At 43.8% G+C, this 18,575-nt stretch overlaps 1 protein-coding gene across 1 annotated transcript in view; it reads right to left on the bottom strand.

Moving 5' to 3' along the window:
- Nucleotides 1-18,575, bottom strand: part of FAM185A (family with sequence similarity 185 member A) — a 37,078-nt gene that overhangs the window by 7,276 nt on the left and 11,227 nt on the right. The window contains exons 5-7 of the mRNA XM_035126783.2: nucleotides 11,320-11,361; nucleotides 2,021-2,119; nucleotides 38-172 (exon numbers count right to left, since the gene is read on the bottom strand). Coding sequence (XP_034982674.1) covers nucleotides 38-172; nucleotides 2,021-2,119; nucleotides 11,320-11,361 — 276 coding nt within the window. The remainder of the gene's footprint in view (nucleotides 1-37; nucleotides 173-2,020; nucleotides 2,120-11,319; nucleotides 11,362-18,575) is intronic.

Here is an 18,575-nt window from a genome sequence, read left to right as displayed (position 1 = left end):
AGTTTTTTGGGGAGAGTGTCTACAAGACAAGACTCACCTGTAACTGTTACGCGGTCCTCCCTGGAGGTATTCTGAGTCTCCTGTAGTTGGATCTCTGGATCCACCTCAACCTTGCGCCCAGATAACTGCAGATAAGCTTTAAGAGTTGCAGGTACCTTGACAGTAATGGAGCCTATTATACACAAGAACAGAAGGATTTGTGTTAAGACAATTCAAGGTGACAGGCATAAGCCACTTTGGGTCAGAGACACACACCCCCCAAAAAATTTTTTAAACAGAGTTCCGTAAGAAAAGTGGGCTTGCTGTTTTTACCCAGCAAAAAGAAGGCAATATGGCGGCTCCAGATCTTTTGGACTGCAGAGCCCATCTTCCCCAGCCAGTATAGCCAATGGTCAGGGATGATGGGAGCTGGAGTCCACAACATCTGGATTTAGGATTGGATGCCCCTGTTCCAAAGCAATGTGCTGGCTGCTTTCGTCACCATATTAGTATGCTGCCTTTCCATAGTTAAAACCATGCTCAAGGCGGCTTACAACATGAAAAGCTTTATGTAATTACCAACAAAACGAAAGTAGCCATAAACAAGAAATAAAAAACTACACGAACAATCTGAACTATTGCCACACAAATAATAACATCTAAAAATTAAAGGTGCAAATAATTAATAGCAACAAGACCCCCTAAGCAACCCCCAGCCCTAGAGTCTGTTCAACATCCTCAGCTTTCGTAGCTGGAGTCAGTCAGTCAGTCAGAGCTCCGCCCTCCCAGGCCAGGTGGGAAAAGGCCTGCAAGGCCGTGAGCAGGACCCCCAGGACTCACAGCCAAAATGCTGCCGGGCCTCTTCAGCAGCCTCAGCTTTTGTAGCTGGAGTCAGGGAGGCAGAGCTCCAACCTCCCAGGCCAGGTAGAAAGTGGCCAGCAAAACAGGGATCAGGTCTTCCAGGACTCACAGACCATATTGGATGACAAATCTTGACTGTATACTGGTTTGTGTTTGTGAAGTCTGGATGTTGCAGTGAACACTTGTGTGGCAATGTCCCTCCTTCCCCGGGAAATAAAGACATGAGACACCAGAATTTAAATTATAAGTGGGTGGTTAAGGCCACAACTTTACTGATTATGGATGATGAGCGGTATTGGCTTAGGCGTTGGAACCTATCGACTATATCCGACTCCAAGCCGTGTGTTGGAGCCTGTGAGAAGTTAACCACCAGTAAGGAGTCCAGTGATGTACATCTACCGGAACTCCTCCTGTGGCCACTGTAGGGGCGTGCCTTACGGCCCTGGTGTCTCCAGGCTCTGAACCAAGCCCCGCCCCCAGAATCCTTTAGTGGATTACTTCTCCAATTTGGGCAGTGATGACGCAACCTGCCCCGCCTTCCACTTATTGTTATGCTAATTTCCAACGCCTAACCGCCAAACCAAAGTTGTGACGAGTTGCTATGAGGTAGGCGAAAAACCCATCCTGGCTAGCCCAAGTGGGAAAAGTCCTACCCGGCCCCTGACTAACCAGGCAACCAACCGAAGTCCACAGCAGCGTCTGCCTAGCCTAAAGGGTGGGTGGGCGGGTGAATCGTTCGCTCCAGCGAACTGGGAGTAAAGAGGCCGAGTTCCTGCCTGCCAGGAGCTTTAAAACCCAAGCCCCGCCCCCGGTCGACCTTATTGGTTGGCCCGGTGATGACACAGGCGGGACCTTCCATCGCGCAGGGGGCTGAGCTCGCAGCCCCCGTGCGGTCGATCAGTCGGGAAGCCCACAACCCCACCTCCATTAAGGTTAAGTTCAATTCTGCCATAGTAATTTAAGTGACTCACTCAGCACAAATGTAAAAAAGAACGAGAGAGAGCAGAAATAATATTTCCCCCAGAACTAGAAAGTTGAAGTGCAAATTTCAAGAACTTTGCATATTAGTCATTTACACATTTAGTTTGGACCCAAATCCCATTGAAATCAGAAGACCTTGCTGTTGATTAAAAGTGCTTCAGCTGTAAAAGCTTCACATACAAAATTACTATTTACTAACCTTCCTGAGATTTCAGATCCACTTCCCCCTTTTGATTGATAATGTAAACATCTATCTCCCCATGATGTGTAGAAGCTTTCAGGAATCCTTCGGAGGAATCTGAAGAACAAAAGAATGAAAATATTTTGAGCCGTGTGGGTTCCAGTGAAATAGTATGTATATTTTGTGAGTCCCATATTAACAAACTGTTTCTGAAATGTTTGCTCCTAGGGCGAAAGCACTGCTGTGGAGTTTTTGTGGAGGAAGAGAGAAGAAGGGACACAATGTTCTCTCTATATTTAAACTTTAATAGATAGTTTGAGACTCACTGAACATCTACATGGAAAGAACATCTGTAGTTGTTCAGAGATGGTAACATAGCTTAGTTCTTCTCAAAATGTTCATGATAACCATGTAGACATTTTTCATCATTTTCATTTTTCCTCCTCTAGGAAAACAGGAAGAAGGGTTCGCCAGAAGCAAAATGATGTATGGGTGATTCTAAAAGGAGCATGTTTTCAAAGGGTACAAAGATAACAAACCTAACGTTGTTTTCTAAACTGTCTCTGCATGCTATTCAGTCTTTAGATGAATATTTCCCCCTACATACATACATACATACATACACTGAACGAAAAACTTGCCTTTAAAAGTTGTTCAAAAGCTAATTTGCACAAACTCTAGGGAACAAAAGTTGCTTGCTATTTTTTGTAAAAAAAAAAAAATCTAAACCCCCACACTATGATATTAAGAGAGTTTCAGAATACATCTGAAGCTGAACCCAGAAGCTAAAACAGGAAATGCTCTGAAAATATTTGCAGATTATGGCTGAATTGCCAGTATTTTTTCCCCCAACATGCACTTACTTTATCCAAAGGATTTCTTAACAAGGAACAGAAAAAGTCATAGCAGTTTGAAAGCTAAGTCTCAGAGATAACCAGGCAAACAGACAAAAAAAAGAAAAGAAAGTTATTTGAAAGAGTTTTTTAACTAGTGGAAACCAAAAGCTTGATTCAGGCAGAATGTTCCTCGGGTTTCCAGAGTTTGTCCTGTAGCAATGATAAATGCATTTAACTTGTTCATAGTTTTTCTTTGAACAAAGCTCTTGGGCCATGTATGTGAGATTGCCCCTGCCAGAAAAGCAGCAAGAATATGCTATTATAGCCTGTGTTTGCTACACACAAATCAATGGACCACGTCCAGGTGCACACGGAGGAAAGTGATCCAAGTGGAGTTTAGGCCCAGTTTTTGGCACAGAAACTGCCCTGGTTGCCTCGGGAAAGAGACATGGGCAATGTGTCCCTGTTAATCCTTTTTGACCTCTCCGTGGTTTGAGATACCAATGACCATGATATCCTTCTGGAGCGGCTATCCAAGTTGGGAGTGTGTAAGCACCGCTTTGCGGTGGTTCTGATCCCACTTGGATAGTTATTTCCAGGGTGATGCTTGGGGTTCCCTCAGGGTTCGATATTATCCCCCATGCTGCTTAACATCTACTTGAAACCACTGAGTGGGCTCATCCAAAGTTTTGGAGTGCGCTGTTATCAGCCATATCTATGGCTCTATTTCTCCTTTACATCTGCAGGTATGGCGGTTGGTGATTGTGCCAGACCACTGTCTTGCCTCCGTAATGGACTGGATGAGCGCCAACAAACCGAAGCTCAATCCAGATAAAACCTAATCCAGATGAAGCTCAATCCAGATAAGGCAATGTTAGTGGCCAGATGGATGGGAGGTGGCCTGCTCTTGATGGGGTCTACTTCTGGATCCTTTGCTGTTGCTCGAGGCTCAGGTGGCTTTGGTGGTGCAGAGTGCCTCCCACCAGCTTCAACTACTGTTGTCTATGCTCTGGCAACCTCTAGGCTAGATTACTGCAACATATTATATGTGGGGCTGCTTCTGAAGATGGTTCAGAAACTTCAGCTGGTGCTGAACTTAGTGGCCAGGGATGCTCACTGAGGCAAGATGGTTTGAACACGTAGCACCAATCCTGGCTCAACTGCACTGGCTGCTAAGCAGTTCATGGGCCCAATTCAAAGTGCTGGCTGTAAAGCTTCAAATGGCTTTACATACCTCAAGGACTGCCTTTCCCTATATGAATGGAGCCAGACCCTGTGATCACCATTTTAGGCCTTTCTTTGCATGCCGCCTCCATAAAGGGAGATACTGTATATAAATTGAATTAACACCACCACTACTGTGCCGCCCCCGCCCCCCCAGTGACCACTTTTGTCATGATCATCCCTCATCATGTCTATCACTTAGTCTTTGAGAACAATTTGTTCTTGGAATTAGGCTTGAAAGCTCCCTGCACCAAACATTCCACCCCCACCCCACCCTGATAAACTTTTGCGGCAATCATTTCTTCAGAAAATGCTGCCACTGTAGAAGCCGGCAAAGGATGTTTGGACTGTATTCACTCCATCGGCCATTTCAGAGTAGGATCCTGGCCTCGTATGTCCACTGTTATGAAGTACCCCTAAAATCCAGCTTTTGCTAGAATTACGGGAGCCTGCACCTAAGAAAGGAAGTTCTATTTTGACCTGCAGAGGAGGAAAGACCCTCCATTACTAGTAACTCAGGTAAGGCATGTTCATCAAGCAAGCGGAGTTTCAGCACCTCTTGCGTAATCCACTGATTGCCACCTCTCTCCATGGTAAATCTTTGCCATGTCAAAAGTAAACAAAAGAGCATCAGACTCCTTCTGGAAGCATCAAGCCAACATGTGATCACCTAACGTCACTCCTTGCTTCTTCCCTAAACGGCTAATGAAGAAGTTACAGGAGGCAGAGATGAGGCAGGCTGCTGAAGAATCCAGGCAGTCTCTCCCTCTTGCTGCGACCAGCTCCCCTCCCCCTGGCCTCCCAGAACACACAGAGAAATGAAGAGGGAGGAACAATGAGAGGCAAGATGATGAAGCCTCAGGCTGCTGAGGAAGGAGGGCGGTGGGAAGGCGGGGACCTTCAGTCCTTGCAAGTGCCTTGTTGGAGAGTTGCTGGGAAGAGTTGCTGGGATCACTATGACTGAGCTGTTTTGTTCTTTGGATAAAGAGTTAACTTCACTGACATTGGGTGCTTGATTGTTTTATTGCTGACTCCAGCTCCTGACACCATGCAAACTCCCTTCCACCTCCGGCATCTTGCCCTTTTCTCTATAAAGCAAGTGGCCCAAGCCTCCTTGTTTTACCACCTTTTACCCCTTCAGCCAACACTCGTCACTCTCGTTTCCCTGTCCAGTTTTACTGCATCCTAGTTCTTCCATGTGTTTTCAGGCATGCTTTGGAACCGCGAGCTCAGATAATTAGTTTTAACTTGCTTATTCATTGTAAGCTCTTTCGGGTTCAAGTTACAAGAGATTCCGACCAAACATCAGGAATAACTTTCTGAAAGTAAGAGCTGTTCAACAGTGGAAGAGACTTCCTTGGAGTAGTGGACTCTCCTTCCTTGGAGGGTTTTAAGCAGAGGTTGGATGGTCATCTGTCATAGATGCTTTAGGTGAGATTCCTGCATTGCAAGAGTTTGAACTAGATGCCCCTTGGGGTCCCTTCCAACTCTACAATTCTATGAAACTTAGCCTATTGTTAGTGTACAGTTTAGGAAGGTCTGTGTCAATTCACATCTCTTCACATCTATTCAATATGTATGCTAATTCCCTTTTGATATATTAGAATTCCCTTTGATGTCATAGTTTACTCTTGGGGTGTGCTCAGCTCTCAGGGTCAAAAGATCGTATAAAAGTGTCAGGGGTTCCATGAAGAACTGCAGCCTTGAATGCAAGCTGCACCATTCAGAAAGGCACTCTGTTCTTAACTGATGCTAACTGGAAGTTGCTCACACAATTTCATGTGCTTTCAGCTCCAGGGGTACATGACAACCCAGTTGGATAATATGGCAAGGAATGTGAACGAAATAAGGGAACACAATATCTTCCTGAGAAGAAAAGCAGAGCTGCCAGATCGGGTCATTTGAAAAAGTGACAGCATCTTTTTGGCTTTGAAAAATGGTAAACAACCTATGATGAGAAGACAGCTTCATACGTGGCCTTGTCCCACCCAGCCCAAAAGGAGTTTTGATACGTCAGCCTGTGAGAGAAAGAGAGAGACTGGAACACAGCCACTCTGGTTCATCGGCTGAAAAAAACAACGGGATTTGGGGTTGGGGTTTTTTTTTAGTCAGCATCTGTAGCTTAAATGGAGTAGCCAGATTACTGAAGGTGGCTGTTGCTGTGCAAAACTTTGAAATACCCTCAGGCCATGATAAATGATGAATTAAGTCAGAAAATGACTGCGTTCCCAGTCTTCAGATTAATAGGGCGTTTCCCATCTGGAATGCTGTCGGGAGCGTTTCCTAAAGCTGGCCAATTACATTTCCAGAACAGGAATTTAAATTAGAATGCATTTATAAAGTCAGCATTTGGGATGTGCAGCTTCTTGCAGGTGCTATCAGAGAACCTGGAACGAAAGAGGGACGGGAAATATGCTTTCTTGGTTTCCTTTCCTTGTCCTGTCCCAGAGATTCATTGTGGGCACAGAGGATCCAATATACAGTATGTGAAAGATCAAAGATGCTATCAACCGAGTCCTGGGACAACGCATGTGGAAGTTTCACATCCACCGTTTTAGCTACACTGCAATCCAAACCTGCCTTATGTGGGCAGCAGCCTCTCACCAGCTGCCACAGTGATGCTTATATCACATTACTGGCACAAGCCTCCTATTATCCACCTGTTGAACATGCAGGTGTGGAGCTTGCCAGCCATATCCCCACCAGTGGAGCCTAACAAAAGGCCCAGAAACAGGGCACTCTGAGCCGGCCTGGGATCAGCTAGATTCCAAGCTGCTCTCGCTGCTGGTGCCAGCAAACAGAAGCCTTAATCCATGCCCAACTGCTACAGAAGCCTAAAGATGACCCAAGGATCAGGCCCAATCTTCTATCTCTCTCTCTCCCCCTTCCACGTCTGGGCTAGGGATGCAATTACAACTCCACACCTCTGCAAAGCCTCAGGATTGCTCTGCTACATGGGGAGTGCAGGCATTGTTCCCCTCTCCAATCCAACAGTTAGGGCTGTACACATGGAGCTGTTTGTTTTGTAAAAAAGAAAGATCTAACATTATTTTGACCCCCAAAGAGGAATGGCCCTCTTCTTTCCTGTTGAAGAGCTGGGTAGGATTTAAGTGCCTTTTGTCCAAAAGAAGAGCTCTGGAACGGCGGCCTCAGCTTCAGCACCTGCTCCCATGTCGGAGGGGATATATACTATGTTTGCATGTCAACCTTGAAACTGTAGGTGCAAATAGAGGACACTGGGCACAATCTAGCCAAAAGGTTAGTCAATTCCCACTGGAATCACCCTTTTCTGGTTCCATTCCTTTCCATGGGTCTAACTTGCAACTAAGCTTCGCTGCATTGCATTGATTGTGAATAAAATGAGACTAGCTTCAGTTCAAGCGTTTTTAAGGCGGCCCTCTAGGTTGACAGTAGAAGGGGAAGGCAGAGAGCAAAACTAAAAGGTACAGATGGCTGTGATAAACAATGTGGTGCTCCCGAGATATTTCGGCAAACTTGGTTTTGACGAGCACAGAAGATGAAGTGGAAGGAACAGTTTTGATAGTTTTGCTTCAGTTTATGAAAGACAGATTTCTGGGGCTAAACACACAACTGATGCAAAGCCCATTTTTGTTCAGCTTTCTAAGATGTAACAAAGGAAGCTGAGGTTTATGGAGAAAAGGGGGAAATAATCTGCAGACCACTTGCAGCGGTTGTTTTTGGATTTTTAATCACAGCAGCCTTTACAATGAATTAAATTTAAGTTGGTAAGGAATCTTAGGGTTCTCTGATCAAGAGCTATTTGGTTTGATATGCTAAGGAGAGAGACCAATGTATGAACTAAAGACGGCGAGTTTGGCCCTCAGAATAATGAGAAAGAGGACTCTCTTCCCAATCATAAATAGAAGGATTCCAGTTTATCTGTTTCTTCCTGCTTCCCTATTTGCACTGGTGAGACCCATCAGATGCAGCAGTCGCCAAATTAAGAGGAAATCAAGTGTAGCAAATCAGTTCAATATGACCAGAGTTTCTCAGCATGATCTTGCAAACCTTTGATGAGAGTAAGGTTTTTGTTTTTCTGTTTTAACAGCCACAGCTGTTGATCTGATTTAGATGTTGGCCAGGGGGCGGGGACAATAATGCTGGTAACCGGGCACATTAGTGGTCAGAAACAGCACTGGGACTTACTGAATCACACTGTGAGGTGATAAAGAGATGAGTTCCAGGCTCTAGGAATTTGAAAAGCTGTTGCTACTCTTGAGAACTGGGCTATAACAGTTTCGTGTTTCCGATAACTCTTGCCGCCCCCACCCCATGTGGCCCATCACTTCTACCTGTGGGCAAGAGCAGGGTTACAAAAGAGTCTCAAGGAAGTGAGCCATGCTGGAAATTGCAGCTAGGCTAGAGTATGCTAATGAGAAGGTCCCAACTCTCTCTGTTTTATTTCTGACTTACATTGGGATCCAGATCTTCCTCCAAGGAGTTGCATTTTGCCTACCCCTCTCTCTACCGCCTGTAAGATCACTAAGAACATCTGCAGAAATTCTACTTATACTGTTATAGAGCAGTGACCATAAAATGCATTTCCTGCTATCACTCCTCTATTATGGGATGCCCTTCCCTCTACAATAAATGGCATTCATCAGCTGCATCAGGTATCTTATAAAGACTTTATCTTTTTGCCCAGGCCTTTTGTCCTGACCCACACGATTGGACCCTGTTTCTGTCCGTGTGAATTCATTCGAATTCCTTTTTTATTTCATAGAATTGTAAAGTTGGAAGGGCCACCCCCGTCATCTAGTCCAACCCCCTGCAATGCATGAATCTTTTGCCCAATGAGGGGGCTGAGATTAAGAGTCTCACGCCGACTGAGCTTCCCCAGGCTCCACCACCAGTTCAGATCCAATTAGCACATAAGTGAAGTTCAGGGTTTTGCCCCAACATGCATTACTTTACACTTGCTTACACTGAATCACATTTAATGCCCATTCACCAAGTTTGGAGTGATGCTTTTAGAGCTTCTTGCAATCTTTTTCTTGTTCTTGTCCTGAAAAAAATTGTGTCAGCAGCAAATTTGGCTATCTTACTATTCACCGCTAATTGCTCACTCACAGGTTTGCATATTCATCACCCAGAAGATTTTTTTTAAAGGCAGCAGGATCCATAAATCATAAATTAGAAACACAAAACACACTTTGGGCTTTCTTCTTAGCATTATTTTTGTGCCAAAGTTTTCCATTTTGTTTTCAGTCACTGCCAGGACACCCAACAACCACACAGATCTGCTTAAAACAAAAAAACAAAAAAACCCTGGAGATTTTGAAACACAGTTTGGGGTTCACAAACAGAGGAAAGTTGCTGAAAGTATGTGGGGGGGGGGAGAGCCAATCTGACGTGAGCGTCCTTCTGGATCACATTATTTGAAGCTTGGCAAATATTCTACAGAGCAGTGAGCCATATGAATCTCACTAAGTCTGGGAAACTGATACAAGAACAGAATATAAACCACAGCCATGAAGTCAGCACAGAATGAAATGCTTTATGAAAATTTGTAATGTTTTGCATCTCAGGAGGGAATATACAGTCCTGACTATCAATTTTCCCCCCCAGATACGCCATTTTTGCCATGAAAATGTTACAAGAAATTGTGTTTGGTCTTTAAAGCAGAATGTTTTATAAGGGAGTGGGAAGTTTTCTACCTCTTCCAAGAACCCATTTCCCCAATCTGATTTCTGATATTCACAATCAAAGCTGATATAGGAGTTGAAGTAAAAGAGCAGCTTTCTTGAGGAGAAAATGCCCCAGCATCAAATGTTATTGCTTCGGTGGCTTTTTTGAGTGGCGAGTGAAAAGTTGTACAGAAGGGCCCAGGGGAAAGCGTTGTTCCTGGGAAACTCCTTTACTGCCTTCCTCTTTTTAAATGCCTATATACAGTTGTGTGCCCAAAGAAGATACGGCACAATTGTGCACCTCCTACGAGTGAAGAGATAATCTCTCTGCTAAGGGAGTGATGAGACATCGTATGGATCTCAATAAATACAAGTAGCAGACACAAGCATGAAGCACCACAAAAAACAACGTCTTCATACATGCTTTTTAAAAATGACTACACTGGGTGGGTGGGATTCTTCCCCGCACCCCACCCCCAAGCAAGTCCAGCTTCCACCTACCTTCAACCAATATTGGGTCTTCAAGATAGTAGTCAACTAAGTTTTAATGGGTCTAACTTACTTTATTGTGATGTCATAACCCCCAGTCAATCAGTACATTCTACAGCCAACTTCTGGAGTAATCAGAGACAAACCCCACCCCCCACCCCATTTTAATGATCATTAAAATAAGGAAAATTCCGGATTTTCATCCTCCCAAGACTTTATTCATTCCAGTGGGATTACCTTGCAGGTTTTATAAATTATTGAGTCTAAATTTAAGGCAAATCTTGCCAGGGGCATCGTATACATTTTGTTGGTGGCCAGGATGCAAAGCACAAATTCAAGGTTCCTGGGTAAAAATAGCACACATTGATGCTGAATGAAATACATGCCATCAAGGCTGGAAAAAGTATTACAAATTCATTTTGATAGCCCAACTGAATGGAAATTATTGCCTGCATGAGGTTAAACAATCTGGATAGAATTATCGTCAAGTGTCTTGTTACACACCAGATGTCTGGAATGTATATTACACAAGGATCGTCTTTCATTTTTTGACTCTGAGTTGCAATGCTTTGTCTTCCTATCGATTACATTCTCTAGATGCATATATGGTCACTACATCCCAAGACAAGCATGTATTCATTTAAGAACATCTCCTTTTATGAGATGTTCTTAAACTTTTAATTTATGCTGTATCTTATTCCCCCGCTAAGACAATATATATAAGTTCACTACTGTTCCAAAAGAGTTTCAGACCACAGTGTTAAGAGTTAACAGACACAACACAGCAGGAGTCAGTCATGCTGAAATCTAGGAACTTAAAATATCTCACCATTCATTTCAGTGGGCCTCGGTGAGTGGAGGAAGGCTCTTCAGAAGAAGAGGTTTGAAGGAGCTTTTTAGGCTTCCCTGATTAACAATGTCTGCAAACATGCTTTTGGCTGAGCTGGGTTTTTACCTGCTCCATACCTGATGTCATTTATGAAATAATAATACAGTAATAATTCAGCAGCTACACAATTAAAAGTTGCCCAGGGGCTGAAAAGCTGCCCACACTTGACATCTGCACAGGTAAAAACAAACAAACAAACATACACACACACACACACACCCTTCAACTTACCTACTGTGATGTTTCCTGTTTTTGTTTGAAGGGTTGTATCTCCTGCAAGAAAATTAAAACAGTAGTTTGAAGCTTGGTGTACAATGGTTTTAATTCACACAGTGAAGTAGCAAGATGTTGAGTGGGCCTGAGGCCAATTATCAGGGCCAGCCCATCCATGAGGTGAGGCGAGGCAACCCCCTCAGGTGATAGGATACACAGAGGCAGCAGATCTTTATTGCCCCTTGTTGCTGTTGCAAATCTTCACTCACTCCTTTTCCCATGGCGGTAAGGGAGGCACCATTTTTCCTCAGGTGCTAAAATGTCTTGGGCCAGCCCTGCTAACTATAAATCGCCTCTTATTTGCAATGTGCTGACACACCCAAAGCAGAAATTAATGCCATCTGTAGTCTGTCTTTCTTAACATTTTACAGAGGTGGTTTATATGAAAAAAATGAGCAAACAATACTGTCCCCCAAAATAAGACATTTATAAAAAGCTTCATGGCTGTAAGTTCCCATCAAACATATCCAGAGCTGATAACTATTTCATTTTGGACCAACCCAGCCACACCCACCCAATTGTTTTACATGGGGGGGGGTGGAATAGTGATTAGAATGACTTCAATACCACCCTTTCCCTTTTGATATCAACATATTTTATGGATAGTCCCAAACAGTGTACACAACAGATTACTAGCAAGTTGTAAGAAATACATCTCTCAGCAAATAATGGAAAATATTTTCCAGATGGTGAACATGCAGAGTTGGTAACATTTTCCCACTCCCCCCACCTCAATCTGTGTCCCTTCATGTTATTCTGCAGAACTGCATTTTGCTTAACTTTCCATCTGAAGATTAATTGCAATTCCGCAATTTCCTTGGCAGATCCTGGGTAGAATTTGTTCTGATACGCTTGGCTAGTAATAGAGAGAAATGGAGAATGAGTCTGGGCATCCTTGCCCACAATATATCCAAGATGCCACTGTAGTAAGGAGCTCTGCATGATATAGAAAACTCGACTGCGACCAAGTCAAATAGCCTAAACTGAAACTATGGCACCTAGAATGAAGCAATGGGAGATCAGGCCCAGATCTGCAGCCTGGAATCAACCAGATAAGTCACAGCTGTGCCCTTGAGCCTTGACTGCTTTTGGTGACCACATGACTCTTATTAATTCATTGCAATGCTTACCGGTATGTATGCCAAGTAAATGCTGGATGTTACCAGCGTCAGATATCTGGTGAGATGGCTATAAATCATCGGTTTTAATCATCCTGGCAAGATTTCATGCTTCAAAATAGCAAACAATTAAAACCAGCGGAACTGAAAGCTGCCTTTGCTTGGCATGAAACTAGCTCATCTGCGACTCTGTCCGGAATCTTGTCTTACCAGGAGCAGAGCTAATGGATTTGCATCACTGAGCTGACCGAATCTGTATTCTGCTTTCATGGTACAAAGTGGTGTCTGACAGCTGCTCTGGGACATAAAGGGATTCTGGGAAACAGGAGATAGGGTTATGTACATTCAGTAGAGAGTCCATCTCCTCCTGTCTTCTGGTTTGCAGAGATTTCTTGCAAACAAAAGGGAGGAAGCATGGAAAAGCTCTTACCAGAAATCTACCTATTATAGGCAGAAAATGAAGTGCTCTACTCTTCCAGGATTCCTGATTGCACCAATGACCTTACTATGTTGATCTGGCTTCCAATACCACTTCTACTTCCTTGATTTATGATCCCACCTGTGTTCTTCCTTATTGCGAAACTTTCTTGCTATGTTATTACACTGTGATCTATCCCAGCCTCCAACTAGGTTTTATAATTTAAGACGCAACCCCCCTCTGCTTCCAGAGACGTGCAAGATGTGATGCATTTAATATTTCAAGGCTTCTTGTCGCCCTGTACTTTGAAGGTCTAGCAGTGACGTTTTGAGCCCTCCTAGAGTATTTTGAAAGGTCTTGCCACGTGTTTCTTACTCTGTCCTATGGCTTAACACTCCCCACTTGGAAGCTGCTTGGGGTGTGTGTGTGTTTTTGCGTGACATTGTGCAACCTTGGGATCACAAGCATTCAAATATGGTGTCCTGCCCAGGGAGGTGCAAACAACCTTAGGTATGGAAAAGAATGAAAATCCTGAATCAACCAGGTAGAGTAGCTGGTGGGATTGGAGTGCCAGGATACCAACCACCCCTAAGTTTGCAACCTCCTCCAATAAGGTCTGGTGCCCAACTAACCCCTCTGGAGTAGCAAACTTGGTGCCTTCCAAATGTTATTGGACTCCAACTCCCATCAGCCTCAACCATCATGGCCAATGATAATGGACAATGGGAGGTGTAATATGGCAACATATGGAGGATATCCCATCGGCTATGCCTGGCTATCTATGCCAGGCTGTCTCATGTGGAAAGCTTTAGAGGCCTAGAGTTTCATACTCCTTCACTCCTCTGCTAAGTCCAGCCATCTGTAGTCAAGTTGTGGCCAGGCTGGCGCACAGTTTATGAGGTCCTTGGGGATAACGACAGTCACTCTTTGGGGAGAGGGAATTATATCTCGCAGGGTGGGGGCTGTCTCAGGAAGCCAGGTGATTAGATCCTGTACAGGTGTCAAGGCCTTTACCCAACAGCTCTGAAGTCCTTGCCACAAGGTCCACTCCCTGGGACTTATCCATCCCAGTCCATGCTCTAGTCCTACTTGAGGCTAGGGCCATGACACGTATGTTCACATGGAGGGTCTATGCACAGATGCATATATTGACACTTGTATGGAGATGCTCTGTATTCAGGACCTTTCATCTACTAAGTAGACCTGACCGTCTCTTCATGGACAGTTTTTTCACAGAACTGTTTTGAGTAGGATGTAACATTTCAGTTTCTTCTGAACATTAGTTCAGTTTCTGATCCCATCCTATATGTAGGTCTCAAATCCAAAAGCAGACTGTGCCCCTGTCAGGAGCTCAGATAAGAGGACCTTCGGATTCATTTAAGCGGCCACAGAACTACAGGTTACAGCTTCTGCCTAGGAAGCAAGTACCCTCAAGTCTGGCCCTGCCCATCCTGGCTGGCCAATGGAATCTACCAGACAGGAAGTACTTCTCGTTTCATAGAATCACAGAATAATAGAATTGTAGAGTTGGAAGGGACCTCAAGGGTCATCTAGTCCAACCCTTGTATTGCAGGCAGGAATCTAAACCAGATCATACATGACAGATGGCCATTCAACTTCTGCTTAAGAACCTCTGAGGAAGGAGAGTCCATCCACCTCCTGTGGGAGTCTGTTCCACTGTCGAACAGCTCTTACTGTCAGAAAAGTTCTGCCTGGTGTTTAGTTGGGATCTCCTTTCTTGAGACTTGAATCCGTTGATTCGGGTCCTAGCCTCCAGGGCAGTGAAGCATTACTGTGTGCCCTCCAGTTACCTTTTGATTCAGACTCTTGATTCTCGCTCCTTGGGCCTGCCTACTCACTTGTTCCTCTTTCCTCTCTTACGTTTTGGGCCTGACTTCTGGCTTCACCCTACAGCTCTGACTCCTGGCTACTTGATTTTGGTTTCTGATCATTGCTCTTCTCTGATTCCTGGCTTGCTCTTCAGCTCCAATTCCCCAGCACATCTCCCAAGCTCATCTCAGGCTGACGCCTACAGCTCATTCCCAAAGCCAAACCATTTGCTGACACTCTTTTAGAATGGCATGTATTCTGTTCTCCACTTTCAAAAACCACATTGTTTTGAAAATATTTTTTTCAGATCTTCTCAAGTAAGATTTACCACCTCATTTGGTTTATGGACTTTCTAAAGATACCCATAAAGAATGAGAAACATTTTAAGATCAACAAAGTTCTTGCAAATCACATTATCTGAAGCAAGTTCAATATGCTGCTTTGGAAAGATGGGCTTCTTCTGCAAGAATTGTGTGGTCATATAATTGTTCCACCAATACCAGTGCTTAATGAAGCCTATAATTTTTATGCTAACCAACCCTCAAATCGAGATATTCTGGGGAGAGGAAAAAGTCAAATTCTAGCCAAATTGTTTATTCTGAACTAGTGCTGACATCCAGGAGTTACAGAGGTTGGGCAATGCATCATTGATAAAAGCAATTCAATCTTTCTTCATTTTTGCTCTTTATGAAAACTGAAACCATTTTTATAAAGTCCACATTTTGTTTATCTGTACATAGTAAGATACAAGTCTAAGTTTCAGGATCAGGCTGAGACGATGTTGGTTCCAGATCCTGATGACTAGGTTTCTGTTGTGCTATACAGTTGTACCTTGAATCAGGAACACCTTGCAAGTCAAACGTTTTGGCTCCCAAACGCCACAAACGCAGAAGTGAGTCTTCCGGTTTGCAAACATTCTTTGGAAGCCAAATGTCTGATGCAGGTTCTGTGGCTTCTGATTGGCTGCAGGAGCTTCCTGCAGCCAATCAGATGCCATGCCTTGGTTTCTGAACATATTGGAAGTCGAACGGATTCCGTTCGATTTCCAAGGTACCACTGTATTCTTTGAGTTTCTGAGTTAGGATCATCATCAGATGTAAGATTAAATACAGAGGAAGGCTCCAAGATACAAGCTCAATAATCCATCTTGCTTTTAGCCATGATGTGAGAAGCCACAGATATCTACTAATGAGCAAAAATAGAGACATCTGAAAATACTTAGGGTTCCTTCCATTTATGTTGCAAGCACTGCACAGAGAGAGGACTCTGAGCTTGTTGGTGTTGTTCCTCCCCAACCCCAGTTCTATGTAGATGGGTCTGTGGCTACCAGATACCTATCCTACCCCCCCCCCAATGCCTAAACTGCTTGATACTTCCATAAAGTTTTAGGGTGGCCCATTAGAGGCCCCATGACAGCATCTGGAAGGAATCACCACTCACTGCAAAACTCATTCATTTTCTATTTGCTTTTTCTACAGCGTTTTAATTTCCCATAAAATATGAATACAGTATAATAAACACATTCACAGTGCATTCCTTGGCACATTAACTCTGAATTAAGTCCTACTCCATTTAGTGTATTGTATTCTCAGTGAGGTGTATATGACTACTTCAACAGGACTTACTTCTGATTAGGCATGTATAGGATTGTACTGTAAGAAGTCTGTTTCATTTCTGATGACTCTAAAACTTTTTATAGAAAGAACACTTGTTCAAAATAACAGAACGTCCCAATAACATTTCATTAACAGCATTCTGAAAATAAGCATGAAGCAATGTTAAAGTTATCTTGTTTAAACTGGATACAACTCTATTTGCCTTTTTACTGCACCCTGGAAGATAAACGCAACCTATTTTTATAGGAACTGTTGTGAAAATAGCCTAAAACACACAAAACACAAGCACAAACTAAAACATCCATAATAGGCCTTTGTGAACAAATTAAGAGCCTATTAGTTAGGAGTTTCGAATTGGACCCTGGCAAATTTACATCAGCGTACTACATGGCAGCTAAATATAGTTCATACTTCCATAATTTTTAAAATCAAGTTGTATTTATTTATTCAAGACTGTGTGTGCCCAGTCAGTCTGGCTCTGTTCTGAAGGCTGGGATGACAGCCAGGAGTTTAAGTTAGCAGCCAGTTCACTATGAAAAAACAAAGAGAGGCATACATCTAGGGACTGGGGTGGGTGGGGGAGAAAAGGACTAATGGCATTTGAAGCAAGGTGCACACTTGTTGGGAGTTGACAGCTTGGTGCCATAGTGCTGAACTTCTGTGGCCTTATAAAGATGGGTAGTTTTCAGATTCAGTATAAGCTTCTACCTCAAGCACATGGAAAGTCTGCACACCAGGAGTGGTAAATTATGACTAGAGGAACTGCACACCCACACTCTGACCGCCAGCCTAAGCAACATGAAGGATACACTGATTAGTCATCTGCCCAAGGACAGATGAGAACCACTGGACCAACACATAGAATGCTCTTGACCAAGAATGGAATTGGCAGTGCCTTGGTTGGAGTGCACCATGCCAGCCCAAACACCCAGAGAAATGTTTCCAACAATTCAGCACAAACACAAGTCGTCGTGACACCAATTTATATCAAGAGACACCAACCCCACTGATTTCTGCAAAGATTAAGATCCAGTTCATGAGGGAGAGCTCCAAGTTCCTTCCCAAACATGGCCCCAGGAAGGGCAACACTGGCACAGGAAAGAAGCATGACATTTTCCTAGCCCACATATTTCCATTGCCTGTCATTGCTAGAATGGCCACACTGAAGCAGCATTCAGTAACAAAGGAACAGATCCTCTTTATGAAGAAAACGTTGTTATGCCAGTGGAATTCCTCTAGCTACAAGCATTGTGTTTTCCACCTATTGTTGGTGTAGCCATAGGGTATCACTTTCCCTTATGATACCACTTTATCTATAGAATATTTTAATCATTTAGCCAGAAAGCTGTAGCTTGCTAATAGTGACTGTGAGTGGAATAGTTTATAGTTTTGAGTATGGTTTATTAATCTGCCGTGCCTGGAATTAGGTATGGCTGCAATCCTATATCCACTTAGCTGGGAGTTCCACTGGGTGTATATCACAGATCAGAAATGGTACCACCCTGGCCAAGAAGATGCCAGTGTGGTTAACAAGCAGAGTCAAAGAAGCTATTACAGACAAGAAGGCCTCCTTTTAAAAAAGGAAGTCTTGTCCAAACAAAATGAACACAAACTTTGTCAAAATAAATGCAAGCAGACAGTAAGGTAAAGGTAAAGGGACCCCTGACCATTAGGTCCAATCGTGACCAACTCTGGGGTTGTGGTGCTCATCTCGCTTTATTGGCCGAGGGAGCCGGCGTACAGCTTCCAGGTCATGTTGCCAGCATGACAAAGCCGCTTCTGGCAAACCAGAGCAGCGCATGGAAACGCTGTTTACCTTCCCGCTGTAGCGGTACCTATTTATCTACTTGCACTTTGACGTGCTTTCGAACTGCTAAGTTGGCAGGAGCTGGGACCAAGCAACGGGAGCTCACCCCATTGCGGGGATTCGAACCACCGACCTTCTATTTGCTAAAAATACTAAAACCAACAACAAGAATTTATTTAACTACAGTTGTAGCAGGACATCTGCTAGGGAAGCAGTTGGGCCCTTGGATGATAAGGGAATCCGAGGTGTGGAAAAGGAGGATAAAGCAATGGCACAGAAGGTGAATTTGTATGTGTGTTTGTCTTCATAGTGGAAGATAAAGGGCAGATCCTGGTGCCTGAACTAACTTTTGCAGGAAGGGAGTCTGAGGAAGTGAGGCAGATAGTGGTGGCAAGACACAAAGTTCCAGGTCTTATTGACAAAAT

This window comes from Zootoca vivipara, chromosome 10 (assembly GCF_963506605.1).
Source record: "Zootoca vivipara chromosome 10, rZooViv1.1, whole genome shotgun sequence".
Classification (NCBI taxonomy): domain Eukaryota; kingdom Metazoa; phylum Chordata; class Lepidosauria; order Squamata; family Lacertidae; genus Zootoca; species Zootoca vivipara.
The sequence above is the reverse complement of the archived record's forward strand: the minus strand, read 5'-3'. Positions and strand labels throughout refer to the sequence as shown.